Source organism: Syngnathus leptorhynchus, chromosome 3, assembly GCF_054491065.1.
Source record: "Syngnathus leptorhynchus isolate UIUO chromosome 3, UIUO_Slep, whole genome shotgun sequence".
Classification (NCBI taxonomy): Eukaryota; Metazoa; Chordata; class Actinopteri; order Syngnathiformes; family Syngnathidae; genus Syngnathus; species Syngnathus leptorhynchus.
Window position 1 is genome coordinate 14,118,147 of NC_141197.1, and position 25,828 is coordinate 14,143,974.

The following is a 25,828-nucleotide window of genomic DNA, read 5'->3' on the forward strand; positions in this document are numbered from 1 at the left end:
ATATCTATGTTTAAAAAAGGTGATGGATACATTTAGATAAATAAGTTTAATGTACTCATCTTTCTACTTAATGGCGCAGATCTGACACATGCAACTATTTAGCAGATGCATTTGCGCTAAGCCGCTCAAGGTCGTTCGACTAGGACTACGTAACCCACAGTGCATCGAGATACATTTACGTCTTTTTTACGACATTTATAAATACGTTTCGACATAACGTAAACTATTTCGCTCCACTTCGAAAATAAGACGCTCATCTGTCAATTGAGGAATTAAAAATGTTCAACAAAAAGCCCAAGAGAAATTTTCGACAGAGAAAGGGAGACTCGAGCGACGAAGAGGAAAGTCAGGGGAACATTGCGGATGGAGCCGGGTCAGAGAAGGCCGTAGCGGTTGTGGCAATTAAGCCATCCAGAGTTGGTCAGTCCCGTGGAATATCATGCAGCTCGAAGCGAGAGCCAAATTCATCAAAGGTGGATGAGGGTGACGGAGAGGACGTGGAGACATCCACGCTGACGGCAGACAATAAAGAAAATGATAACGACGTAAACGATGGCATCAAGAAGAAAACAAGCACCGTCCTCAGTTTCTCTGACGACAAAGAACGTAAATATGTCTAAATGGGGAGAACGCCACAGTGACAAGTTAGCTAACATTAGACCAGAGTTATCTTTTTTTTTTTAATCTTTCAATGTTTGTAGTCACTGAATATTGCACCTCGTTTTTGTTTTCAGCGCTGGAACCCGAGTTTAAACTAAAGAAGTCTGCTGATAAAGCCGTTTTGTTCCAAGTGAGGAAAAAGGAAGTTCCACCTGTCAGGATCAACCACGACGTTGGTAGGTAATGGTTCAATTCAAACTTAGTCATGGTGCACCTATGGCTTTGTCAATTCAAAGTCGATGCTAATGTGATGAAAATAAACTTGAATTTGACTAGTGCAGATTTTATTTTGTCTGCACAGTGCTATTTACTGGACAAAGGAGTACTTTGTAGGAATCTATATTCAATGATAATGGACACATGAGGATTTATCACTGCATGCTTATGTCATATTGTTACTGTACGGAATCAATGCTCTGGACGTATCAAAGATGTTGTGTGAAGTAATTTAGACATTCCTCACCTTTTTTTTCAGAACCAGAAGGGACCGTCACATCTGCCTCTGTCAGGCAAGAAGATGACAGCCAAGCATCACCACATAGTTCTCACCAAAGTGATGACAATGATGAGGAAGTGGTGACCGATGAGGTGGATGACGATGATGATCAGGATGATCGTGATGATGATGGAGCTGCCAGTTCCTCTTCATCTACATCAAAATGCAGCTACACGGCTGTTAAACCATGTAAGTTGTTTTTGTTTTCTAGATTACTTGTCATACGGTGGTGCCGCGATACTTAGACCAAATGTGCCATGTTTATTTTGCGTACAGTTGTGATCCCCAGTGCAAGGGCCATCGAAGCAGCTAAGAGGCAAAGGAGGGACACGAGAGCCCAGAAAGAATTCATCCCTCTTGACAAAAATGGCCGAAACTCCTCCGCTAGCACCCCAGAGCGCTACCACAAAGAGGAAATGGAGGAGGAGGAGGAGGATGAAGACAGGGTCGAGGATGATGATGATGAACCTGATGATCATGAGAAAAGAATTGAGTTTGCGCCGCGATTCAAAACCGTCAAGGAGAGGATCGCGGAGAAACTTGGTATGGAAAAAATAAAAGTACATAAGTACGTGTTTTCGGCTACATGTTTGAAAGCGCCTTTCAGAAAGCCCACGTTTTTGTCCCGACGCACCAAATGAAAATCACTGATAGATAGAAGGATCAGATTATTCGCTGTATAGGTGGTTTTAAGTTAGAAGACTATTGTGCTTCAAGTAATTTTGTTTTGTGTATCAGAGGGAAGTGTTGGCAGTCTGTCAGGGAGTGACGAAGAGGAACAAGAGCTTTGGGAGGAGACCCAAATTGGGAAAGGAGTCAAGAGACAGCCTGGAGGACAGGTAAGAAGATTAGTGGAACAGTTATTGGGATATTAATTCCATTCCAATTGTTTTTCCCCAGTGAAGTTGACTACATAGTTTGATTCTCTTGCTTTGTTTCACACTTAGAGCCCAACTGGCAGTGAGTCCAGCAACTACAGCTGCAGTAGCTTCAAACACGATGAACATCCGAGACAAAAGAAGAAATCAGCAGGTCTCAAGATCCCAAAGATACTCCCCTCCGTCACTGTCTCAATGGTTAAGAGGAGGATAGCTGGAACGTAGGTTTGCAGTTAGTCTTTTAATTCCAATTTTGCCAAGTGCTTGAAGTCCTTCAGGTAATTGCGTTTGTTTGCAGACTGGACTCCCTGAAGGAGGTGCACAGTGCGCGGCGGGCCCAGCTGAGTCGGATGGAAGGAGACGCAGAGAGTGCTAAAACCTCTGTGGAATCTCTGGAGGAAAGCTCCTCAGAAAAACAACTCAAGTTTTACCGAGATATGACCCTCTTTTCCCATAATTTGGTGGAGTGTCTACGTGAGAAGGTAAGACGCCATTGGATTTGCTCACCAAAAGCACATCATGGCCGTTTGATTTGTAGATGCGAAAAAGTTGATGATGTCATATTTCAGTTGGTTTTCTTACTCAAGGCTCTTTTTTGAGTGCAGATTGTTGAAATCAACTCATTGGAACTAGAGCTGCACACGCTACTATCGAGCCAGATGGAGGCGCTGTGCGCCAAGAGACGACAGAAGATCCAGGAGCGTGCCCAGCACCTACAGCAGCTCAGTTGTGAGTTGGCTACATCAATCCATCCTTCTCAATTAATTTCTAATTATTGGCCTGCTAATGAGCCATAATGAAAATATCACTTGGCATAATCCACTTTTCGCTACTTTCTATTTCATTTCAGCCACAGAAAACTCCACCAATGGAGCTGATAATCAGAGGTGAGTTAGATTCAATTTTGAATACAAATCACTTCAATTATACATTATATTGTTTACAAACCTTTTGCCATAATGCGGTGGATAATCAATCAGATCATCTGACATCTCACACAGCCCAAAGAGTAGATGTGCCATCTCAATTGGAAAGATCAAATCAAAGCTGGAATCCGAACTATAATTTGATAGCGTTATGTAATCTTATAATGCAGAGTAGAAGGTACCTTTGATAAACCTGTGGAAGACGGCGATACGCCTGAAGATACACTGCTTTCGTGTGAAGAGGAAGAACATCTGGAGAAGGAGATGGGTAAGGAGGAAAAAAAAAAAGTTTACTTTGTATACGCTTGACACAAACACATTTCCCCTATCTGCTCTCATTCTAGCTGGCATCCTGCTGAAGTCCCAGGAAATCTTTTCTGACGTTCACGACGACTTTCATGACGTTAAAAAGATTTTATCTCACTTTGAAGAATGGAGAAGCTTCTACTCGGACTCTTACCACAGTGCTTACATCTCTCTGTGTCTGCCCAAGTTGCTTAACCCCATCATAAGGCTTCAGCTGCTTGGATGGAACCCTCTAAAGGTGCTTACATGCTCACACACTTCATGACACATGGAGACATTTTGAGATGATTTAGTGTGTTTGTGTGCCAGGATACCAGCACAGACTTTGAAAAGCTCCCATGGTTCACCGCAGTGGAGACCTTTTGTCATGGCCACGGTCATGAAGAGTTAGAGCACTTAGATAGAGAGATGCTTTCTAATGTCATCGAAAGGACAGTCATACCCAAAATAACAGGTAGCACCCATTCCACCCATTGTTGCATAAATAACAAAACCAAACTGCATTCTCTTCTGTGTTCAGCCTTTGTAGACCTGGTTTGGGACCCCATGTCCCTCCGTCAGTCAACCAGTCTCACTGAGCTGTGTCACCGGCTGAGGGAGGACTATTCCATTTTTGAAGGAGAACAGAGCAAGCCGGTCATGGTAAGCTTGTTTTGAAATATATACACACACAAAATTTAAATATTCAACTTGTGGGACAAACTGTAGAATGAACCTAAATGTGCATTCAACTTTTTTGTTGATCCTGAAATTACACCCAAATGCTGAATTGAACTGCATTCATGTACGTTCATGTCCACAGGCGCTCACCAAGGCTGTGATTGGCCGACTGAGGGTCTGTGTGGATGAAGACGTCTTTATCCCATTGTACCCCAAAAAGTCAGTTTCTTTCCTTTTTTTTTTTTGTTTGGATTCTAACATGTTTTTAAATTGTTCCTTGCTGGTTTATTAGGCTCCTAGAAGATAGGTTATCTCCTCACAGTCACTTTAGGAACCAACAGTTCTGGATGGCTATCAAGGTAAAAGAATGCTACGTTAGCATAGCACTGGCATCAGGCCGAAATGCCAAATCACAATTTGTTAAAATTAAAAAAAAAATCATAAATCTTTACTGTTGGTGAGTCCACAAATGTGTGTTTTTTTTTTTTTTTTTTGCTGGAAATGGCAAACCTTCCCCCCGCCCCCCACATCATTTTGGCAATATGAAGATTCTGCCTGACGCCAGTGAATATTTTCCCCTCTTTTTTTTTTTTCATGACCTTATTAGCACATGCATTTGTTTTGATATGCTTCTGCTAGCTACTAGAAAACATGGGAAAATGGAACCAACTGCTGCCCGATTCGGTGTTGAAGGAGCTGATGTTAGACAAACTACTGTGCCGGTACCTTATGATCACCCTTGGCAGCCAGATGCTGTCCAACAATGACCTTCATGCATGTAAAAGGGTAAATACTGTTCCTTTCTAAACAGGAAGAGCAAACATTTTCGGTTGGAAACTTGTACTATCCTGTCTCTGTTTAGATTGCAGACAGCCTGCCAACTAGTTGGTTTGGAGGAGAAAAGGAAGGTTTGCCTCAGCTACAGTCTTTCAAAGATCATCTCGTTCAGAAGGCTCACAACATTTGTAAACAACAACCTCCCAAAGAACCAGACACAAGGTAGTGAAAGTTTGACCACCACGCTTATTATTCTGGATTTATATCATCTATATTTGTTCCGTCTTCAGGCTTGCTGTGGTTGAAGTGCTGCAAATTCTGAGCCGAATTCGATGCCACAACGCTATTATGAGCATAGCTGAAAAATACCACTATGAGGATGTTATCTACTCTCATCAGCTGCTCAATCAAGAAATGGAATGAACCACAATCCGATAAAAGCAGATCTTTTCATGACTAGTGTTTCTAGTTGAATGTTATTACATGCCATGAACAAAAAAATTCAAGGCTTTTCACTGCCAAGAGAAAATGTGTTCATGCCGGTTTTGTAAGCAATACAGTTTCTATACAGGAAAGATTATTTTTCTAAATAAAATTGCATTTTATTCACCAAAAACAATCCTGTACATTCTATTTTGTGTATATTTCTTAAAACGGAATCTTCAATTAAATGGAGCTCAATGTTTGTGGGTAACAACAACCGCTGGTGGATTTCTTCCAAAAGGCATTAGCATTGTGAAAGCCATAAGACATCAGTTTGAAGAGCTGACTTTATTCAAGACACCCAAAACAGCAAAATTCATCACACAAAAAGCCAATTCCACAAAACTTGCTATCTGCACACCTCACACTCGCTTGGATGCAAAACAAGCTTTGAGTAAGATCAACACGCTAGTTGACATCATTCCAGACCACAAAAGCAATTTATGCAGAGTGTTATTGGAATATTTCATTTTGTGCACAATCTTAATACTCATTCTTACTAGTACATATTTGGACAAGATGATGGTGGAATTCCATGCATTATCCACAAAAACAAGTTGAAGATGACTTTAACACAAGTAAGCAAATAAACACAAAGCTGCTATGCTCTACAGCACAAATTAAATTGCCTTCTTAGTGCTGCAAAAGCTGTTGTGCATTGCAAAAAAAAAAAATAATAATCTGATTGTATCTTTGTACTCAAGATAGTAGTACTTGATGGTGCTAAATGACTTAGCAGGCAGTGAGTTATGAGTAATGTTGCATTCTGCAGGACAAAAAAAGAATGGTTACAAAAGTGTTGTTGGAACGTAATCTGTCAATGTAGAATGAGTTTTTCTAGATTGGAAACATGGAGTTGTTATTCTGCAGCTGCTTCCAAATGCTTCAAGTAAATCCTGGAGCACATAATCGGACAGGGAGCCTTACTAGATGACAGAGAACTGGATGCCGTGTTTGTCGAGACGCTTGATCAGGGTGGTTTTTGCAAACACAGCTCCTGGAGTATACACTCCTCCACTATATAGGGGGGGGGGGGGGGAAACAAAAGCGGATTATACAAAAATTTAAAGCTATAAATATGAAGTAACTGCATTGCAGCAGGCCGTTTGTACAGATATTGACACCATTTAACTAGTATGGTATATATATGGGGTGTTCACTAGTAAACGTGTTAGTCTGCATTTCTTTAGGGTTTGATGACTCACCTCTTGGGCAAGGCTTTAGGTTCGTTGAGGATTGTCAGAGCTGCCTGCACTAAAGCAATGGGCGTGGCCACGTAGCCACATTCTAAAAAGGGAGAAACAATGTCAATGGGTCTAAAAGGTAAAACAGCTGAGAACTTCATAAATTGTTTTAAAAAAACAAACAAACTCATAATTGAAGAGTTCAAAGAATTGCTATCGTTTACCTGGTCCTTGAACCAGCGTGCAAATCTTGCCATTAGGTTTTCCTTGGGTGGGGTCCAGTCCTTCTGTGTAACCTTCTCCATAGAAAGCAAAGCGAAACGAGGACGATTCCATCTGAAACGCGTACACAGTAGATCGGTTAATTACTCGGTGTGGTACACGAGCTCCCTCTAAAGGTTTGTAAAATAATCACTGCCTGAGATCACTTCTATTTAACTTTTTAAATCAATACATTCCTATTAAACATCTAGTATTTGTTAAAGATTATACAAGAAAGTTAAGAGTTCTCTCGTTTTTTTTCAATGTACACATTCACCTGCTTCCGAGTTGGTCCAGCCTTGGAAAAGAGTCCGAAGGAAAAGAACTCTGGATGCTGTGAAGAAACAGCTAATTTAGCATATAAATCCAAATCGCGATTCAGTAATCGATTTGTACATTTATCACCTTACCTTGACGAGGAGGTTCCGTCCAAAAGTGAACTTGACCAACAACCAGAACATCATGCCGGCAAACATCAATTTGATGACATTGCCAATGCCACCAACGCCTGCATAGGCTCCATACTGGACCTGAAGAAGGGGAAATATTCAATATATCTTTCGCTTTTTTCTCAAATTCAGTCTTTTTACACTTGTATGGCATGTAAAAATATACAAATGTCATTTGTGCTGACTAAAGAAAATCCCCATTATCTCCAATAAGAAGGGATTAAGTTTTATTCAACTTTTCTCATTTTCTTTTTCCCAAACTAACCGGAGTGTCCTGATATTCCTCCACCAGGAACCGCTGCGTTCTCTTGACGACTGACGGATCAGAACCCATGAAGGGCACCGTGTACTGCTGGATCTCATTACTGTAGAACAATGCACCCCTATGAAAGACACAGGTCGAAAGGTACACTACAGTGAGCCCCAGTGATGCATTCCAGACCCACCAGCAATAGGTGAAAAGCTGTGAACGTTAAAAAAATAAATAATAATAATAATAATAATAAGTTGCATTCATCAGACAAGTCACTTTTTTTTTTTTTTTTTTTACAGACTAAATAAAAGCATAAAACATACATCACTACATAAATGATTACAGTGTTAAACTGCATACTCTCAATCTATTTTTTTTTTTTTGGGAGGAACCCATCCATTTTTTTGCTGAAAAAGCATCTGGCCCGGTCTTAAAAAATAAATAGTGCTTTCCCACCATCTTGTAGCCTCTAAAGGCATTCTTTCGAGTGGGTGTCAATAACTCGTACGTATTTGCCATTTGCGTCTGGGTCCCCCTCCTGCCCAGCCTTTAGAAACACAATACCTGCGTTGCAGCTTGGTGCCTAAAGAAGGCAACGGTTTGTAGTTAAACTTCCGGCGGAGACTCTGAAGCTTGTCGCTGTCTGCAAAGCCGTAGATGGCAGACTGCCACGTGCCATCGTGGATGACTCCTCCCTGTTCAAGAGAAGACAAACAGTCACATGGAACAACTCTTTGGCATAGAATTGTATTCAAAATGTTTTCACATACTTCAGGGCCAGTATTGACAGTCAGGAAGCTCTCCAATGCAGTTAGAGTACCTGAAAACATTGTGGCAAAATAGTTTTATCTACAGGGTCGTGGAGGGGGGGGGGGGGGGTACTATGCTTAATAGTTGGTTGCAATCATGCAAGAATGTCTGTGTACCCTTGAACTGCTCCCTGGTGTACAGGACCCCCATGTCAGCAGGGATGGAGTCAAATCCGCAGCTTCCGACAATGTACACGCCCTTTTCGGCTGCCATGTTATGATAGTTCAGCTGCATGCCTTCCAGAAACTGCAAAGAGCAAAATCAGGCGTATCCTGCAGAAGTTATTAAACTGACCAAAAAAAAAAAAAAAAAAAAAAGTCCCAACGAGCATTATGAATACAATGTGATTAAAATATCAATATGTTGATTCAATGGGATATTTTAGAACAGAAAGTCTCTGGACAAGATCAGATCACATGAAATGCTTCAAAAGGGCTTACATTCCTTTGCAGAATTGCGGGAACTGATGACCTTTTGAACAATACCTCATGGTCTTATGATTTGCAGGATTCAATTTGATTTGAAAACACACTTTACGATTTGAAATGTTGATTTGTTCAAAGAAGTACTACTTGATACTTGATTCAGAAGTCGAAACTGGGCACGACTTTGTGATCTCACATGAATACCTGAGGTTCTCCGGAAATGTCAAGGTGGTGTGCTCCGTTCTCCACACAAGCCTTAACCACTGGCTCACCAAAGAACCTGTACTATAAAGACAAAGACAAATCCATTCATTCCCATATTAGATAGCCCTTAACTGAATTCAAAATAAAACATGTAATCGGCTTTCGGGTGAAATTCCAAGGAAACTGATAAAGAGAGGTAGTGGGTAACACTTGTGTGTAACCGTGGAAGGCAAACTTTTGTTTGAAACAAAAATCTGAATGGGTTACCAGATGCAAAGCGCCATTGCTGGACACAAGGCGTGTTTGTGCGCCGCCAGACTGTGGCCTTCATTGTGTACATGAATGCTGTAGTGTGAGAGATGGCCAGAGGAGGAGAGAGCAGGGGGAAATGATGGAAATGTTGCCTACAAAAAGGTGTGTGTCACCAGACCAAGCTAGTACTCGCTGAAAAAAATAAAAAAAATAAAATACATGCGCTCTACTTACCGGCCCCACACAGTTGAGAACAATGACTGCCTGCTTGCACATGGCCGTAAGAGAGTCGGGTTCTTCCACATCTGCAACAATGATGTCCACTTGGGTCCTCAGCTCGGGCTTTTCTGCAACACGAGAGGCGCTTCAGTGGATTCATCCTTTGTTCACAACTTTCAGAAGAACAGGGGAAGCCATTCTCCCATATTCAAAGAGGAGGATTCACAAGAAGACATTCGAATTTGTCTCATTTAGGTGCTTCTTACATTCATTTCAATATCAAACAAGTATAGAAGATATAGTTACAGATTCAATAAGAGCATCATTTTGTTTGTATACCTAAAAATTTAATCTGACATCTTGACAAATTGGGCCAGATTTTATGCAAAACAAGACGAGCTTCTCTGACCAAGGAACTGTGCAGTGTGGTTCAAACCTTGATAAGGGAGTAAACATATTTGTTAACGGTGTTAACAGTTAAGTGTTAATTAAAGCCTTGTTTTTGAGCTTTTATGGATTCAATGCCTTTTAAGACTTTAAAAGGCTCTTTTAGATCTCCGCAGCAAAATTGTCAAGAGGTAAGAAGAACTTCAGTTCCAAAACAAAATGGTGTGTGTGCCTTCCAAAGTGGGCTTGATCAGTGAGATGGTATGTTCCATCAGCTGTTGTGCACTCCCAAAAGACAAAGACAAAGAGACGGGTGGATGAAAGTCAAATCATACCAATTTAATCCTCTGGTTACTGTCATGAACACAGAAATGTTCCGAGGTTCTAATTTGGTTTTAGGCTTTACTTTCCATTTTTAGAATGTTGCATGGAGACCATTGTCAACCTGGAAAATCAACTTGGCTGCATTTTGCACTGCATTCCAGATGATGCAGGTAATGAATGCTAGAGCTACGAAATGTTCCGCGAAGTTTGCAATCTGATGTCGATTTGTGGACAATAAGAGTGATTTGTGTAGTTTGGTTGTACTTTGGAATTCAGCAAAGTCACCATTTTAGTTATCAGTCTTGGATAAAGGTGAACTCAGATAAGTCAACAAGTCAAGTAACAATTCCAATTTAATAATTCAAAGCTGTATTCTCACAACAAAAAGTCAATTCTCAGTAACTTCACGACATAAAGCAAATCGGCAGTGAGGAAATAAGAAATAAAGCCCAATACAAACCAAGGACAGAGGCCGCCTGCTCCAGAACTTGCTCCAACTTCTGCCTGCTCCTACCAGCCACAGCCCACTTGAGGTTCCCTTTCGGACCCTCGGATGCCGTTCGGGCAACCTCTTCCACCACAAACTGTCCCGTGAACCCGGAGGCTCCAAAAATCACCAAATGGTAAGGTCTGTTGGATGATGTCTGAACACTCGCCATGATGACAGCGGGCAAGTAAAGTGAGAGAACAGCGACCAGTGACACACACCTGACAGTGCTTATCTACCCGGAAGAAGCGAGAGAATCTGACGTATGATACTGCAAGCCTTAATATCGAAATAAAAGTGGTATCGTGATAGAGATACCGATATGTTATCATTGCTGGTCAGCTCTAAACGAATATTTGTGACCTGGTAGTTATTTGGGCAACGTTTGAAGTGGAAGTCATATTCATATTGATCATATTTAAACAGCTTTATTCACATTTAACACACGTTGTTTATTGCCCATCAAATATAAGAAGTAGCATTTTTTTTTTTTAATTCCAGTAAATTTATTCATTGCAATTCCACATTTTAATGGGATACATATGTTGCTTCAAGGTCTAAGTATAAATGATACTGTCAACTAAATTAACAATAATTTCATGACACTTTTTCAAATAACTGATCTGGGGGTGACTGAGTGTGTGTGACTAAGTGAGTGTTCGGTTTAAGTTGGAAGTAGTGAGTATGGGTGACTCCTTTTAGACACGAGTCAAAAGGAAACTCCAGTGTTGAGCTGGTGTTGAAGTGATATTGATCATATCAACGATATCAAAACTCGTATCGATATTTTATATATCTCGAATCCACAAGGGTGGAGCTTGGGGGTGGAGGAAACGAGTAACTTCAGGAAAGCTTCTATATCGTCTTCTGAGATAACGTAACATAAACAATATAAAAAATACGAATCACCAAATATGCCAAATGGCAACAGGAACTACATAATAAACATGCAATGGCGCATGAAAACTAGTCATCCTTATAGACAGTGCATCCGCTAAACCGACTGCGTCATTGTGCCACATTAAACATGGCGACGTCGTTTACGCATACTACCGTTCTCACAACAAATTCCAAAATACTTAAGGGAAAAGTATAAACACACAATTTCATGGAAAACATACGATTACAACTAATTAACATTTGTCCCAAGAAAATAACGTTTTAGTTAATACCGTTGAATGTGGATATTTCCCTCCACGTGCCCGGACCAATATGGCTGCATTGCTGACGTAGTTAATGTGCGACTACCAATTTTACTCGCTCATAACAAACGTGGGGTCATAATGTACGGATCCAATGTCACAGAGTTTACGGGCAAACGGGCTGCATTTGGTCAAGTTTGAAGGCCGACCTTTGCTATAATTGAATATAACAGAGGAGCTCCACATTGAGGTATGTCTCACTTCTTTATTCACTGTTGTTTAGTTAGTTGGTTAGCGGTAGAAGCATACAGTTAGCACATTTGCTAACGTAATCAGCTTCCTCCCCTGTCCCATCTATTTGATTCAAAATATTATTCTTTACAAAAGTGGTTTTAGGACTAGAATCCAAAAGCAGAACAAGTTATCGGTAATTAGAATGCCTGTTATTTTCTGCTACGTCAATGTATGCCTTACAACACGTGCTTGGAGGGATAACAGTGCATTGCAGTACTGTATATTACAGAAGTAATAAACTTACTAAAGTAACATGACCCGTTATGAAACATAAATTCATGTAATAACTAATTTACACGTGTCTTCCTTATGGCATTTAAATCAGGTTGGAAGAAATATACAACATTGACATAAATGCACCTTTAAGACCCAAGAAATACATATTCTCTCAATTCCTTTTAGGCACGGACCTCGCCAGAGTTCTTGAATTCCTTTTCCACGTTTGATGGCCTTCTGCAGTTCCATCATGTCCACCCACATCTGTAGGCTGTTGGAGCTGGCTTCACGCGCCTCTTGCTGTTTACCCATCACAAGTCAGCCTTCTTTGCGAAGGACAATGTTGGTTGCTCCGAGAGTGCCCGGGCTCCCGATGCTTCACACAAGGGCCTACAGCCTTGATTCTTTGTCCCCTGGGCCTGGTCGGCCAACGCTTGGTGCAAACTCACAACAGCCCCGTGCAGATAGGGCATCCCCCTCCTCACCACTCGCACACAGGAACTTGTCTGCTGTGGCTATGAAGGTAGATTTTTTTCCCCAATGTTCTTTTTTTGTAGGTGTGGCCTGGCCCTCATGGGTCAGTATTCAAATGTTTTGTAGGTTTTACCCTGAGTGCTTGACATTGACATGGTTTACTCCTGTGCTTCTGGTTATCTCAACATTACAGTGGTTGAAGGGACTTAAAAGTCTTTTCATTCTTTATTTTCCCCCAGGGTCAATGTCGTTCACTGTGCTTTAATGATTTCTTGGATGTCGGTGAACTTGAGGATAATATACGTCAAGCTCGGGCCTGTAAAAAAGTCAGACGCTTCATAGTGGACCCAGATTTGGCTAAAGTGGTAGCACACCATCTGGGGCCTGACCTAAACAATGACAAGACTATTCTCATTGAATGCAACCCAGGTATGTGCTTTGTTAGTAAAAGTAAAAATGCTCTGTAGTCTTCTGCAATTTGGCGTTTGTCACATAAATATTGCACATATTGTTTTTTTGGGGGGGAATGGAAATAACAGCTGCATGCGTTTGTTTGTCGGCCGTAGGTCCCGGAGTGTTGACCAAGACCCTGCTCAATGCTGGAGTTCACAAACTTGTGGCACTTGAGACGGAGAGACATTTCTTGAATGAGCTGCGGGTAAGAAACCCTCTCAAACAGACTCTCAGGTTCCACTTGAGAAAATTGAATGCTGCATTGTTGAGTAAGGCAGTCTTCACAAGTGAGTGAAATGGATGATGTTGCACCACTTTAGGGATTGGAAGCCCTTCTTGATGGTCAGCTGGAAGTGGCTCATTGTGACTTCTTCAGATTGGACCCGGTCTGGGGTGGAAGCAACAAGCCATCAGTAATGTCCACTGATGAACTATTCAATGACCTGGGAATAACAGAAACCAATTGGTCGGATGGTGAGAAACAGCACAAAAAGATCTTTTCATATATTTTTTGTATCAATCTTTCTTTGTTTCTCTGTAGACTTTCCAGTGAAAGTTGTGGCCATCGTGCCGCAGAATAAAGAACGTGCCACCCTGCTGAAGTTAGTTTATGCTCTATATGAACGGCTGTCCTTCTACAGATACGGAAGAATAGAGCTCAACCTCTTTTTGAGTGAGCGTGAGTACATGGTAAGAGGACTATGAGGTTGATTTTATTCAAACATTGTTCAAACACAAAAACATTTCTTGAACATGCAACACCGACAGAATAAATGCCATGTTGCAAAATCAAACAACTGTATATGATACCGGTATCTGTGCTTTCCTTTTAACGACTACCTGACAATATACTCAACATTGACTTGGAGCTTAAGTGAATTCTTTCTGTGTCAGGTCATGATGACTCCCGCTGGCCAATTGAGACATTACAGACCCCTCAGTGTCTTATGGCAGATGGCCTGTCATATTGAACTCCTACACAAGGTACACAGCGTGTCAGAAGAGGAACTTTTACTCGACTGTGCAACCACTGACCCTTTGTTATGTGTCCATACGTTCATTTGCGTTCACAGGAACCCTGGGAGTCGTTTGTGACATCCAAACAGAATCTACCTCCTCCCAAAGGCCTTGTAATGACTCATTCAATTACTAATGTAATCATGATAAGTACTTTTAATACAGTTCCACTTTTCTTCATTTTCACTCCTCAGCTTCCCAACGATCACATATGCCTGGTTCGTCTGCGTCCACGGGCCGACTTGTTCTCTGGCGGCCTCACACCCGCAAATGCCTCCACCCTGATGGTGATGGTCAAACAGTGTTTGGCAAAAAGGAAGGGGAGGCTCATTGACAAGCTGAAGTAAGCAATCACAGTTTTGCACAATTCAACAGCACGGCTATGCAAGCATTAATTTTTTCCAAATTTTTACTGAATTATTTTGGTCTTGTTGGATGGCTGGATGAATGGGTAGCTCCTGGTTTTAAATGCCCAAAAAGGTTGAGAACAAATATTCCTGTTGTGGACATCAGGCGGGGAGAATGAACCACTAAATTCAAACTCGTATTAAAAGGAAGTCTGCACGCACAAAAACCTAGCTCTAAGTGCCTCTAATTAAACCAAAACAAATTTCTGTGGTTGTAATATTTTGCTTTCTTAGACAGAAGCCTTGTTTCTGTGTAGACTTTTTGCATCCACTCTAATTTAGTTAGCTGCTTACAGATGTTTTTTTGGGGGGGGGGGGTCAACTGTCAAGATTTTTTGACATGGATGGGGTTAAAAACCTAACTTGGAATTGAATCCCAACGGCATGCACCGACTATCTATTCATACTGTGAGCAAATTGCCATGCACGGTTAATGTGAAACATTCTTACCGTTCTGCTCTGTCTATTTGTTTTTCCTTTTAAAGTCTTTGGTCACCTGACAGTGGGAGTAAATTGTTGTCGGCGATGGGACTTCCAAAAGATATCCTGACAGGTCAGCTTCATCCTATGCAGTATCTTCAGCTGTTCCAGTTGATGGAGAAGAGCCAGGAGTTCACTCAGAGCTGGCTCTATGAAGAGATCATGGAGAACACTGAGAAAGAGGGATGGGGCTGAAGTGCATGTGCATATACTACACAAACAGATCATGTCAAGTACAAAAAAATGTGGATAATTTATTAATAGTGAAATACAAATAACAATGACAATCCAAAATATAAACAGATGGATTTCAAAGTATAATTGCTCATGATGTGTAAACAGCAGAGTAATGGATTACAACTGTGTTTTATAAAGCGGTGAAATAGAATTCATACAGTATGTGTTGCTGTCCTTCATGTTTAAAAACCTTGCTCTTAAAACCATGTATGTAGAAGGTCACTGAAAGATTCCAATGAATGCGTCATAATTTTTTTTTTTACTCATTGTAATCACTTCTGGAGGTTCTGAAGTTATGAAGTATGTTAGACATTTGAAAACATCTTTACTGCAAGTGCTAAAAAGCTTTATGCTTGTCATGTTTTGTAGACTATTCTTTTAGTTAAAAGTTTCACTTTTCCAATTTGGCACAATGTGTTTGACATATTGGGAATTAAATTCTATACCAATTCTGTGGACTGTAATTTGTTTGGAAATCGTTATAGCCATTTCAATGTTTTTTCTATAAATTTTTTAGTCATGCAATTAGCAATACACGACCCCTCGTCTTTGGAAACGTTCCCATAGGTCATGACAGTATCTCATTCATGGTTAAACAATAATGTATTTGGATAAAATAAAACATTTTAAACTTTGTGAATTTTGTTTGGAAGGCTGTCAAGATCAAACCAAAAAGTACACAGAGTTAATTAACCAAAATAGAATTGACGTTTTTGTCCCCGATGACGTAGACACTTGCAATCCCTATTGTGGCCAGAAGAGGACGACACAGCCATTCGGTATTGGTCTTGCTAACACCGCCCCCGGTGGCCGATAGGCGCCACTGCGACAACATCCTCGGCAAGGTGTCAGACGTTCCGATCTAAGCTGTCACCTTTCACCAACCTTGTCAGTGAGAGGTGGCGTTCCTTTTGGATTACCTGGCGATCGACGATGCCGAAACAAGTGTTCTTCACAAGCTAACAAAAAGTAAGACCACGTTAAAGCAAACGAGCGTGCAGTGACACAATGACATGGTTTTAGTCTTATGTGCTGTGCAGATGTGGAGGCGAGCTAACATTAGCCAACGCCGCTGTATTCTGTACGACGACTCATTTGGTAATCATAGCCCCCCCCCCCAAAAAAAAATTACCATGTAAACCCAACTTGAACAAAATCGTAGCATGCTGTTAGAACGTATGTATCGACTGACGCCTTCAGAATCTTTACACAGGTAACGTCCGATCATGCTAATGATCGTAACCGTCGTGCAAACGAACCCTAACAACATTCTCCAAAGAAGCAACTCGCTGACGCTTAACCAGGGGTAAGCGCTCACCTTGTTAATAATCACGTGAACGTTTGATCAGTACGTCTCCTGTCGCCGAACCGAGCTTTGTGTTAGGTGGCACTGCATTAAGGCCCGTCGTGTACCACGGAAGGTTTGCGACTGGACTACAAAGCTTGATTAACTAAACGTAATACGTGTGCTATAAAGACAGAGAAGACGCAAACATCCGAGGGACACTTCATTAGGTACACGACGCACCAACACGGCCATTGATTCGATCCTGTTGGTGTACCTAATGATGTGTCCGTCGGTTTGAAGTGTAATCTGTTCATACGATGTAGGTATTCCTCTTGGGTGGCCTTGGGTTTTTTTTCTTCCTGTTTGCTGATGCGCGCTTTCCATTCCTCATGTCCTTCATTATTTATAACACCCCCCCCCCCCCCCCCTGTAGAGAAGAGGAGAGGATGGGACAAGCAGAGCTGTGGGGGAGAGACACTTTGGTTCCGATGCTGTTAATTAAGAAACAATGGCAAGTAATGTAACAATGACATAAAACATGGTGGTTGTTATCGATTCAATCTTAATATAAGAATAACAAGATCATAATAATTTGTTTTTATTCAGCACAGCATATCATAATGTCTCTCCCTGTTTTTTTGCAAATCCTGCTCCCTTTCCAAATCCATAAAACGCTTTGTTGTTTGCTCCGGTGATCCTCTCACAGTGTGTTCTATATGACAAGCTTTTCAGGTTTACCATATACTGGTTGTGCCTTTTTTAAAAAAAAATATTTTGCATGTTAAGAAGTAGTTGTGGAGCAAATACTCCCATATCACTTTTATAGTGTACAGTGTGACGTTGGTAAAATATCCTATCATGCAAAGTGCAATGCATGACGTTCACTGATATACAAGCTTCCCTTTTTTTTCTTTTCCTCTTCACACTTTTGCAAATGTCACACATTATTTATTTATTTTATTTGGGGTGGGGTTTATTATAGAGGAAGTTGACATATACCCAGGATTGTTATCAATGTTAGTGATGCCTCCAAGTCTGCATTTAAAGTATAGTTAGTTTGTGATTAAAAAAGGTTCATTGTTCCATGTGATTCTAAAATTGTTCTTATTTGATTACTGCATTAGATGAATCCAGAGATTTGTTGTCGAGCCTCCAGGTAGTAATACAAATATGTGGTCCAAAGAGTGGTTTTCCAAATCTTGTTCTACAAGTTGTGACAGTTGTTTTGGCAATCCATTTTAAATGCTGGACAGATTGCACTTAAGGGCCAGAACGATTTGTTTGGCACCTCAGGAATGACTTTGCACCTGTTTTGCCTCTCGCGCACTCACTTCCACCAATGAATGAGTCAGCAGGCTGTTCATAACTTGTTTAATGTGTTGTTTTTTTTCTTTCACAGCAGCCATTTTTCTTTTCTCGTTCTTTTGTGGCTGGAAGGAGGACTGGCTTGATTGGTGACAGCACGCTTGAAAGTTTAAAGGTTGTCAGGGTGGAGCCTGATGGATCATGTTGGTGAGTGTGAGAAAGAAACATGTCCTTACAGTAAAAGACTTTATGGTGTCTTTTGACCAGTGGCCCCAAATATTTAAGTCACTTGCATAATTTTAGTGCCTAATTTTACACTGTATTGTGAGTGGATATCTCTTTCTATAGTTTGACCATGTTACTTTTGTGTCTTTCCACATTGTCTCCAGGCCCGTTGGAGTATGAAGGCAGAATAATGGCACAAGTTATAGCGGGTGGGGTCGACCATTGTGACAACACACCCCACCCTGAACCTCACAACCTCAATGAGCTCAACCCGCACACTCAGAGCGAACATACGTCAGCTCTGAAAAATGATTCCAGAACTGGACTTCCCTCGAAAGGGTCTCTCGACAACAACGGGGAGAACAAGGAGGAGTTGGAGGGACACAAAAGCAAAAGCAAAGACGAAGAGGAGGACACTGATGAGTTGATGAAGGACGAAGAGGAGGAATCAGAGGCATCCAGTTGCCTAATGCACTGCCAGTCTCCAGATACTCCCATGACTGATTCCTCCAATTCAGAAACAGGTACAGAAAGCAGGTGACAAAATGCAGCCCTGGAATTTGGACACAGTGGTGTCTTAAATAATTTTCTCCTCTCCTTCTTTAGGAAGCCTGCTGGAGAATCCTTTCAGTCCTGGGACGAGTCCAGAACCCACATCCCCCGTACTCCAAGAAACCTCATGTCCCACCAGTCCTTTGGAAGTGGGCCAGAGTGAAGTGGACTTGGATGGGTTTACTTCCAGCACTTCAGGAGATACCCTCATCACGGGGCCATTGCTTTCTCCTCATTTATCTTTAACCTCAGACACAAGTCCGAGTTGCACTGATGGACCTGAACATGTCTCATCAACTACTGCCAGAAATGCACAATCCACTTCAGCACCTCTTACCACTTCTTCTCCCCCCATTGAAGGACTTGTTCATGACCTTCACTTGGAGACCACAGCCAATATAAAGGCTTCCATCACAGCAGAGCCCTTTGCCTTCTCCACAAGGCAGATACCGACTGGTGCACAATCAATTTCTGAAACGACACTTAGACACTCAGATGAGTGCACTTCCTCTTCAGTGCCCATTTCTGGTCTGATGGCATCCCTGGAACATTTGGCCCAAAGAGGAGATGACGATTGCCTTCCACAAGACCTTCATTGGGTAACCTCTTTTTCTTTATTTCAACACCAAATGCCTGTAAAAAAATACCTGTTGTCATTTTGAAAGACTGCAATCACAAGACATTCGTCTCGAATAGTTGAGCTTGCTACCTGCTCGACAAGGTGTGCGCATTGAGACGTAAAGCATTTCTGTCGTTGTGTTTTATGGATGCGTTTAGAATGTGAACAGCAAGAATGTGCTCGTGTGTGCAAGACTAGTTTGTAACGAAGTGCATGATTTTCTTTGAGCATCGTTTTTAAACATGCAATTTGGGAATACGCAGTTATTTCAAATCTGCTTTTATTTTGGAAAACAATGACCATCCAACTTGTGTGATATTGCTTAACTGTTAAGTTCTTTTTTTTTATCGCAAAATAATACCAAAGAAGCAAAAATAACCAACTTCCTTGTGTGATATTGCGTAACTGTTGTTTAGTTCTTTTTTTTTTAATCGCTAAATAACACCAAATAAGCAAAAAAATTTGGTTATGAAACAGTAATCAGGGGAAAAATATTTTTAAGACACTTTAATGAAAATAAAATTGTATTTGATTAGTCAATCGGTAGAATAAAACATTCTAAAAAGATTCGATAGAGATATGTTCAACTTGCAGATTTGATCAAATATATTTGATCCCTCAAAATACGTACTGGTCCTTTAAATTCAAATGTGAGAGCTTTTTGTGTAATCTGTACCGCTCTCACTTGAGACACATACACACTTGTTCTGTGTTAAGCCGAGCAACATAAAAACGACACTGACACAGGCCAAGGAGAGGTAGAGTTTCTGTTGTGGCATCGCCTCATTGTCCTCATGTTGTCTTTTTGTTTTCATTTTAATTGCATTTTAGTTTTGGTTCTAGTTTAATCCTCCAGAGTGATACTTTTCTTCGAAAATTGCCTATCATCATTTAAAGATAATCTCTTCCTGCAGATTGCCGAGGCCTCTATCTGTCATGAAGATTGTATCCTTATCATTGTATGCGTAAGTCTTTCTGTATTTAGACAGGCTTTTTATGGAGGGCAGATTTTGTTCTAATATGGAATTCCTAAAAACCACAATTGACTTTAAGTTATTCGACGCATAAAATATTGACATGAACTGAATATTTAATATTAACATCTGTTGCAATATAATGTAGTCCAAGGAGGTGGCGCTCGTTGTTAGAGAATGTTATCTGAGAATCTGAGTATGTAAGAGCTTGCGTCGAGCTATGCCCTACATCATGTATGGCATCTCTGTGCATGTATAAAGGAGAGGGCTTCTTACTGAGAGAAGGCGGATTGAGCCCTGTCAAAGAAGGATTGTATTATGACTGCTTGCATATATCCATAAACATGAGCACTCGTTTATCCTCTACACTTTTCACTCTTCTCCTGTTTTGCCATTCCACCCGAATCAAGTTATGACAATACAATAATCCATCTTTTGCCATAACAAAGCGCTTTACAAAAAATGTGTCTTCGTTAACTCGTGTTGTTCAGACCAGTTGGCTTTACAGTGCATTCAACTGGAGAGGCTTTATCACCAGAGAGTGTTGGACAACTTGAATTCTCTCCAGCAACAGTGGGGTAATTTACACACACACGTTCATATTCATGGTGCACTTCTTATTTCTGTCATGAAATCTGGTCGCTTGACCCCTCACACTGAACTCTGCTCATCTTTGCTTTTACATCCAAGTTCAGCGAGCTGACTTAAAGTCAAACAATGTAGATACTTGGCCGAGTTTGACGTCTCACCAATAATATTTATCTCTTTGCTTGTTCTTCATAGAAAGTCGGTGTATAAGAAGCCGGCCCAGTTTAGAAGCTCGACATCTGGACACTCTCAGAGACATCTGCCAAACGCACACTCGGTCAGTATGTGTCTTTTTAATTTAGGTCTGGCACATTAATCTATTGAATGCAACAGTTAACCAAGTTAAAAAAAAATAACATGCCAAGAGACAGACGATACACAGGAATAAAATACACACAAGGTGGCTCGGGTGTCATGTTTGTGTTGCCACCTTTGCAAGTTAGAGTGTAACTGTGGTGATGAGTATTGCAGTAATGGCTGAACTCCTACCTGGCCACTTTCAGATATTTAAGCTCTTGTGCTGCTTAAGTTTCACCTCACTTGACTCTCTCACACACACACACACACGTTTTAATAGCCCGGGAAATATGCTCAGGCTAATATTAGATTGGCAGTGTCATGAAGCGTCACCAAATCTTGCATGTCTTAATTTACGAAACGAAGATTCCTCACCACCATGTCATTTTGTCTTCTCGTCGTAGACCAAACGCAGCAGATGCAGCGGTAAGATCATTTTTTTTGTCTGGGTATATAGAAATGGGTGATAATGTTTTTTTTGTTTTTTTTTTCATGAAGTGTTTTTATGTTTATGTTTACAGTCGGCACCTCTGGGCGTAAAGCACCTGCTCGAACAAGGTGATGCATTACCTCCACCAGGTGAGCGAGAGAAAGTTGCAGTCTGCATTAGTACAAGTTTGCAGAGATTTGTTTCTGAAGCAGGGTGTTTACCCACAGGCATATCTGAAATGTGATACGGTGGCTTTTATCAGGTCACAACAACTTGGGAAATATGTGATCTAATGTTTATAGTCAGTCGTCACCGGATTTCAGCAAATTGAATTTGTACCGAAATTATTCCTTCTGAAATCTATAACTTTTTCTTTTTCCTGTACATTCCAAGTTGATGTATTGACTATGACAAGAATGTTTGCAATAGCTCTGACTGATTTTTTTCCCCCCCCCATTTCTCTTATCTTCAAAATTGTTAGCTTTTCTCCGAAAGACGGCTTATCTGGTGTTTGTTCATGTTTGTGAAACCCAAAGTCAAAAGCAAGCATGATCTAATGTTTAAGATTCATTTAAAAAGCTACCACTTCTTCTTTATGTCCTCTATTACCAATGATTGTAAAACATGTTCATTGTTTTATCCCTGACACTTCCCATTTTGTGGCTCCTTTCCTTCAGCCCGACACATTGAAGGTACAATGGAGAATAGAGCCGAAGACTCCTCGTGTCCACAGAGCAGCCATCCGCCCTCCATTAATCTGTCACCTCCGCTCGATTCGCCGGACAGTCCTGAAAAGGACAGGGAAGCCCCCAAATGTAATTTAGAAGGGATGGCCGGTTTCCATGGGACCGAGCTGAGTGATGAGGTGGAGGGCAGTGACGGAGAACAAGGGGAGTGTCTAGAACGGACCACTTCAGCTCTAGGGGATGATTTGCACCCCTCTGAAGCTGGAGAAATGGATCAGACCAAACCCGCAGAGCAGCAGGGTGGAGATTTAATTTCAGCACAAGAAAAGGAGGTGGATAAGGAAGACGATCGGTACAATGTAGGAGAGGCAGCGGAAGCGCCAATGATGGAAGATGAGGCTGAAGAAGAAGAAGAAAGCGAGGAGGAGCAGAACGGGATGGATGTGGACGTGGAACAACTGCATCAAGAAACTCAAGTAGCAGAAAAAGAGGAGACTTGCCAAAAGATCAAGGTACAAATCCAAAACAAATTTGTTTACTTAGTGGTTTTGATTTTCCTCACACATTTTTAACTTGGCTAAAGGTCAGTCTTTGACAGTAAACTTTTTCTTTTTGAAAATAAATTTGGTCTCAATTGTACAAAAATGAAGTTTTTCCCTCTCTTTTAAAAAAAAAAAAAAAAAAAAAATGTTCCGGATATATTTGTTACTGGGGGTGGAACATCTGTTGCTGTTTCCTGCATACTCTAAGCACTGCATTTGTTTTTGATTGCAGGAGGGAAAGGAAAGCAGCATGCACCAGGATGATGATGGCCATCTTCCTCAAGAGGCTTTTCCCAAACACCCCAAGCTGGCCAGTGAGGAAGAGGAGGAGCAGGAAGAATATGAGAATGAGAAGGCTGATATTTTCCCAGAAGCTGTCACACTGGACGACATGGCGAAACTCATCACAATAGAGGAGGTCTGTACCCCTTATGTATCGATTTTAATGTAATTATATTGTCTTATCTTCATATTCTGATTTAAATATGATTTTTCTTTTTGTCCGTCTCAGAGACGGGCATTTTTTTTCCGAACGACTCTGTCTCGTTGATCTCCTGCTAATGTGGTCTAACAAAGGCAACTGGAATAGGCGTCCATTAGTGACGACTCGCCATTTATTGATTGTTTGGGACATGTACATAAGCACTGCCGACTGCAGGGTAATAAATGTTGGAGGGAGGATGTGTGCTGGAGTTTACATTTCAGTGTTGGATATTGTCTGACGCACTGACACCTAGTGGCGAAACTAAAGGTTTTCATCCTGTTTTGTATTCTGTGACCTCTCAGATATCTCCTGCCTATGGCCTCATCTCCATCTTGAAGAAGAAGAATTTCCCCTCCGACGAAGTTAGTTTGTCTGCTAGTCCGGAGTCCAGATCCGATAAATCCACTGCCAAAAGACGAGTCCGCTTCAAAGTAGCAGATGATGGCTTTGATAGTGGTAAGTTTCTACTTTTCAAGCCTGATATTTTTTCACATTATACCAGTCACCTATTTCGCTGGGATACGGTACAGAAATTAGAAATCAAATTGAAGTGATTAATTTGAACCTGTTTTGCAGATGTTGGCGGCAGAGACTCGTGCTTGCTTCTTTTCCTGCTTTGCCTGGTTACTGTGGTGATCAGCATGGGAGGCACCACCCTTTACTGTGCTCTGGGTGATGTGCACTCCTCTGTATGCCAGGACTTCTCGAGAAATGTGGACTTTTACTTTGGACAAATGCAGCGGGCTGTAGCTCAGATCCATCAGTGGTTAGGCCCGAGTCCATCGTAGCTGCAAGGAATCGACAATGGTCAGCTTTGTGCAGGTCAATCTCATCCCATTTTATTAGGGAAAAAGTGAGAGGAGCCGCTATGCTTCAGGCCGCCAGATTGGATTCATACTTCTCCATGGAGAAACCTCAAGACCACAGGAAGAACAGCTGACATTGCTGTCAAATGTTTTAAAAAAAAAAAAGTATTTGTTAACCAGAGGGCTGCAACCTGCTCTCTACACATGCTGCACAAATAATGGCCTGATGGGCATTTTGCAAAATAATTACAACCTCTACGGTTGCGTTTATTGACTTTTGGGAGGGGTTTGTTAAATCACAAATGTAAAAAACAAAAAACAAATCATGCATTGCTAAGTCTTAATCATGTCTTAATACGCTGAATGAATGTTCTCGGTCATAAGTGAGGCATTTACACTTTGTATTTTTCAAGTTTTCTTTGTAATAGAAATGGAGCTGTTGCTGGACTACAGAAAATTTCGCCGAGTAACAACGCTGTTTTTAATCTATGCATTGTTCCACCACTGAGCAGTGTTTTTCTACTTGTACATTTTTAAATCGATATAAATCATACACCTACAGGAATGTTTAACAAGACTGGTACGATCCTTTTTATTGTCGTAATATCGCAATATTATCCTCACACTAGAGACCTCTTGCAACTAATAATTCTTCTGTGGGATGTCATGTAGCATCGTGTTTGTGCATCTCAGGATTTTTGGATAGCATCCTCATTGTGAGAGCCACTGGGTTTTTTCCCCCCAATTTTTGAAAGGTTATTTACCCCTTTGGGTGGAGAGCATCATTTTTTTTTTTTCCATTATTAAAGCGTTTCTACATCCGGCATCAAAACATGTCGTGTTGCATGTTGTGTCGGATGCCATGTATGAAAAAATATCGAACAAATAAGTTTTCGCACGAGAGGAGCTTCCATTCGGTGTCTTATATGATTTATGAATTATCTTAGATTAAAACAGTATTCATTCATTCATTCATTCATTCATTCATTCATCACATGATGATGTCAAGCATTGTAGACCCTCTTGTTTTTATTTGCACGAGTTGTCTTGCTGGCTCAGGTGACTCTGAAAATGGTCTTGAATAGTTTCTATTTTTAATTTATGACTCAGCGGATGCAAACATTTGAATTTTGTCACTCCTCACTTAATGATTGTTGTTGCACATTACAGAAGCTTTTGTGTTGGCATTACTTCTCGGGCCTCTTTGTCTCACTACTTTTTTTTAACAACATGTATAATATGCTTGTATCACTTTTCTATCAGGCAGATTGGCTCGGCTGTCACATTAGCAGATCATGTTTTCCGACCATATCATATTTCACAAAAAGAGCTTACAACAAAATGTGTATCATTAGGTTCTGTCTACCACTGACGAGCTTTTTAAGTTTTGTGTATGTTCCACATTAAAAAAAGATAAAGACTCGATATATTAAGGATTGGTGGTAGAAAAAAAAATGCATTGGAAAATGTCCTGTAAATGTCTTTCTTGCCTGCAGATTTTAATGTATAAGATGACCAGAACTTTTCTATTTTGTATTTTGTTTTAACGAAATCTTAACAAAGCATTGCTTCCAATCAGATCACTGAGGTTTGAACTCTTTGTTACTTGTTCATGTCTAACATGAAGTAAAGTCTTGGATTGAAATGTGGATTTACTTGTGTTTTTCCTTCTACTGTATTTGTTTAGGACCTGGCTCACAGTTGGAGTTAATATTACTAATACACATCAATATAATTATTTAAATTAAATTACCTAGTTAATCACTGGATGCATCTTACACCTAAATAGATCAAAGACCGTTGATGCCAATCTTTTAAAGATTTTTCGGAGCAATCATGAATCACACTCACTGTCCTCCAGTTGTTTTTAC

At 40.8% G+C, this 25,828-nt stretch overlaps 4 protein-coding genes and 1 long non-coding RNA gene across 10 annotated transcripts; 3 read left to right on the forward strand and 2 right to left on the reverse strand.

Annotated features, from left to right (window-relative positions):
- The first annotated feature begins 160 nt into the window (after positions 1–160).
- On the forward strand, positions 161–5,322 carry gcfc2 (GC-rich sequence DNA-binding factor 2). The gene is made up of 18 exons (XM_085906741.1): positions 161–606; positions 735–836; positions 1,136–1,345; positions 1,433–1,699; positions 1,895–1,995; positions 2,104–2,255; positions 2,333–2,516; positions 2,640–2,763; positions 2,885–2,921; positions 3,131–3,228; positions 3,305–3,504; positions 3,576–3,720; positions 3,787–3,908; positions 4,069–4,145; positions 4,219–4,285; positions 4,566–4,712; positions 4,789–4,925; positions 4,994–5,322. Exons 1-18 carry the CDS (start codon positions 279–281, stop codon positions 5,124–5,126), a joined length of 2,631 nt encoding a protein of 876 aa, XP_085762867.1. The 5' UTR covers positions 161–278; the 3' UTR covers positions 5,127–5,322.
- A 285-nt stretch (positions 5,323–5,607) lies between these two features.
- LOC147059416 (saccharopine dehydrogenase-like oxidoreductase) lies at positions 5,608–10,679 on the reverse strand. Its single transcript, XM_085906742.1, has 12 exons — positions 10,415–10,679; positions 9,259–9,371; positions 8,773–8,853; positions 8,260–8,389; positions 8,104–8,153; positions 7,898–8,028; positions 7,346–7,463; positions 7,042–7,161; positions 6,909–6,965; positions 6,595–6,706; positions 6,392–6,473; positions 5,608–6,203 (listed from the first exon to the last, which is right to left on the reverse strand). Exons 1-12 carry the CDS (start codon positions 10,611–10,613, stop codon positions 6,113–6,115), a joined length of 1,284 nt encoding a protein of 427 aa, XP_085762868.1. The 5' UTR covers positions 10,614–10,679; the 3' UTR covers positions 5,608–6,112.
- Positions 10,680–11,647: 968 nt separating this feature from the next.
- Positions 11,648–15,801, forward strand: tfb2m (transcription factor B2, mitochondrial). Its single transcript, XM_085907623.1, has 10 exons — positions 11,648–11,833; positions 12,280–12,616; positions 12,807–12,996; positions 13,134–13,225; positions 13,341–13,494; positions 13,562–13,710; positions 13,915–14,004; positions 14,094–14,150; positions 14,232–14,380; positions 14,930–15,801. The coding sequence occupies exons 2-10, from the start codon at positions 12,323–12,325 to the stop codon at positions 15,117–15,119; spliced, it is 1,365 nt and encodes a 454-aa protein (XP_085763749.1). The 5' UTR covers positions 11,648–11,833; positions 12,280–12,322; the 3' UTR covers positions 15,120–15,801.
- LOC147059418 (uncharacterized) lies at positions 11,867–16,598 on the reverse strand. The gene is made up of 3 exons (XR_015065637.1): positions 14,895–16,598; positions 14,192–14,318; positions 11,867–13,463 (listed from the first exon to the last, which is right to left on the reverse strand). It is a non-coding gene; the product is annotated as an uncharacterized LOC147059418 (long non-coding RNA).
- Positions 15,978–25,626, forward strand: cnsta (consortin, connexin sorting protein a). 6 transcript variants are annotated; one of them, XM_085907619.1, is made up of 15 exons: positions 15,978–16,130; positions 16,375–16,467; positions 16,883–16,960; positions 17,849–17,961; positions 18,144–18,503; positions 18,586–19,130; positions 20,065–20,095; positions 20,616–20,702; positions 20,908–20,989; positions 21,414–21,435; positions 21,531–21,588; positions 22,117–22,637; positions 22,900–23,085; positions 23,454–23,607; positions 23,728–25,626. In XM_085907619.1, exons 4-15 carry the CDS (start codon positions 17,949–17,951, stop codon positions 23,937–23,939), a joined length of 2,271 nt encoding a protein of 756 aa, XP_085763745.1. In that variant the 5' UTR covers positions 15,978–16,130; positions 16,375–16,467; positions 16,883–16,960; positions 17,849–17,948; the 3' UTR covers positions 23,940–25,626. The 6 variants fall into 6 exon arrangements, with proteins under 6 accessions (XP_085763745.1, XP_085763744.1, XP_085763746.1 ...); XM_085907618.1 differs by lacking the exon at positions 16,883–16,960; XM_085907620.1 differs by lacking the exon at positions 16,883–16,960 and having other exon boundaries at positions 17,852–17,961.
- The last annotated feature ends 202 nt before the right edge of the window (positions 25,627–25,828 follow it).

Bases quoted from the DNA above. Each gene is read 5' to 3' on its own strand.
- gcfc2 (XM_085906741.1), top strand. From the start codon at position 279: ATGTTCAACAAAAAGCCCAAGAGAAATTTTCGACAGAGAAAGGGAGAC. The intron at 1,346-1,432 runs GTAAGTTGTTTT...TTTTGCGTACAG, and splicing joins CTACACGGCTGTTAAACCAT to TTGTGATCCCCAGTGCAAGG. The intron at 4,146-4,218 runs GTCAGTTTCTTT...CTGGTTTATTAG, and splicing joins ATCCCATTGTACCCCAAAAA to GCTCCTAGAAGATAGGTTAT.
- LOC147059416 (XM_085906742.1), bottom strand. From the start codon at position 10,613: ATGGCGAGTGTTCAGACATCATCCAACAGACCTTACCATTTGGTGATT. The intron at 6,966-7,041 runs GTAAGGTGATAA...GTTTCTTCACAG, and splicing joins GACGGAACCTCCTCGTCAAG to CATCCAGAGTTCTTTTCCTT. The intron at 6,204-6,391 runs GTGAGTCATCAA...CCCCCTATATAG, and splicing joins CCTAAAGCCTTGCCCAAGAG to TGGAGGAGTGTATACTCCAG.
- tfb2m (XM_085907623.1), top strand. From the start codon at position 12,323: ATGGCCTTCTGCAGTTCCATCATGTCCACCCACATCTGTAGGCTGTTG. The intron at 12,617-12,806 runs GTAGATTTTTTT...ATTTTCCCCCAG, and splicing joins TGTCTGCTGTGGCTATGAAG to GGTCAATGTCGTTCACTGTG. The intron at 14,005-14,093 runs GTACACAGCGTG...TTGCGTTCACAG, and splicing joins ATATTGAACTCCTACACAAG to GAACCCTGGGAGTCGTTTGT.
- cnsta (XM_085907619.1), top strand. The intron at 21,436-21,530 runs GTAAGATCATTT...TTATGTTTACAG, and splicing joins CAAACGCAGCAGATGCAGCG to TCGGCACCTCTGGGCGTAAA. The intron at 22,638-22,899 runs GTACAAATCCAA...TTTTGATTGCAG, and splicing joins AGACTTGCCAAAAGATCAAG to GAGGGAAAGGAAAGCAGCAT.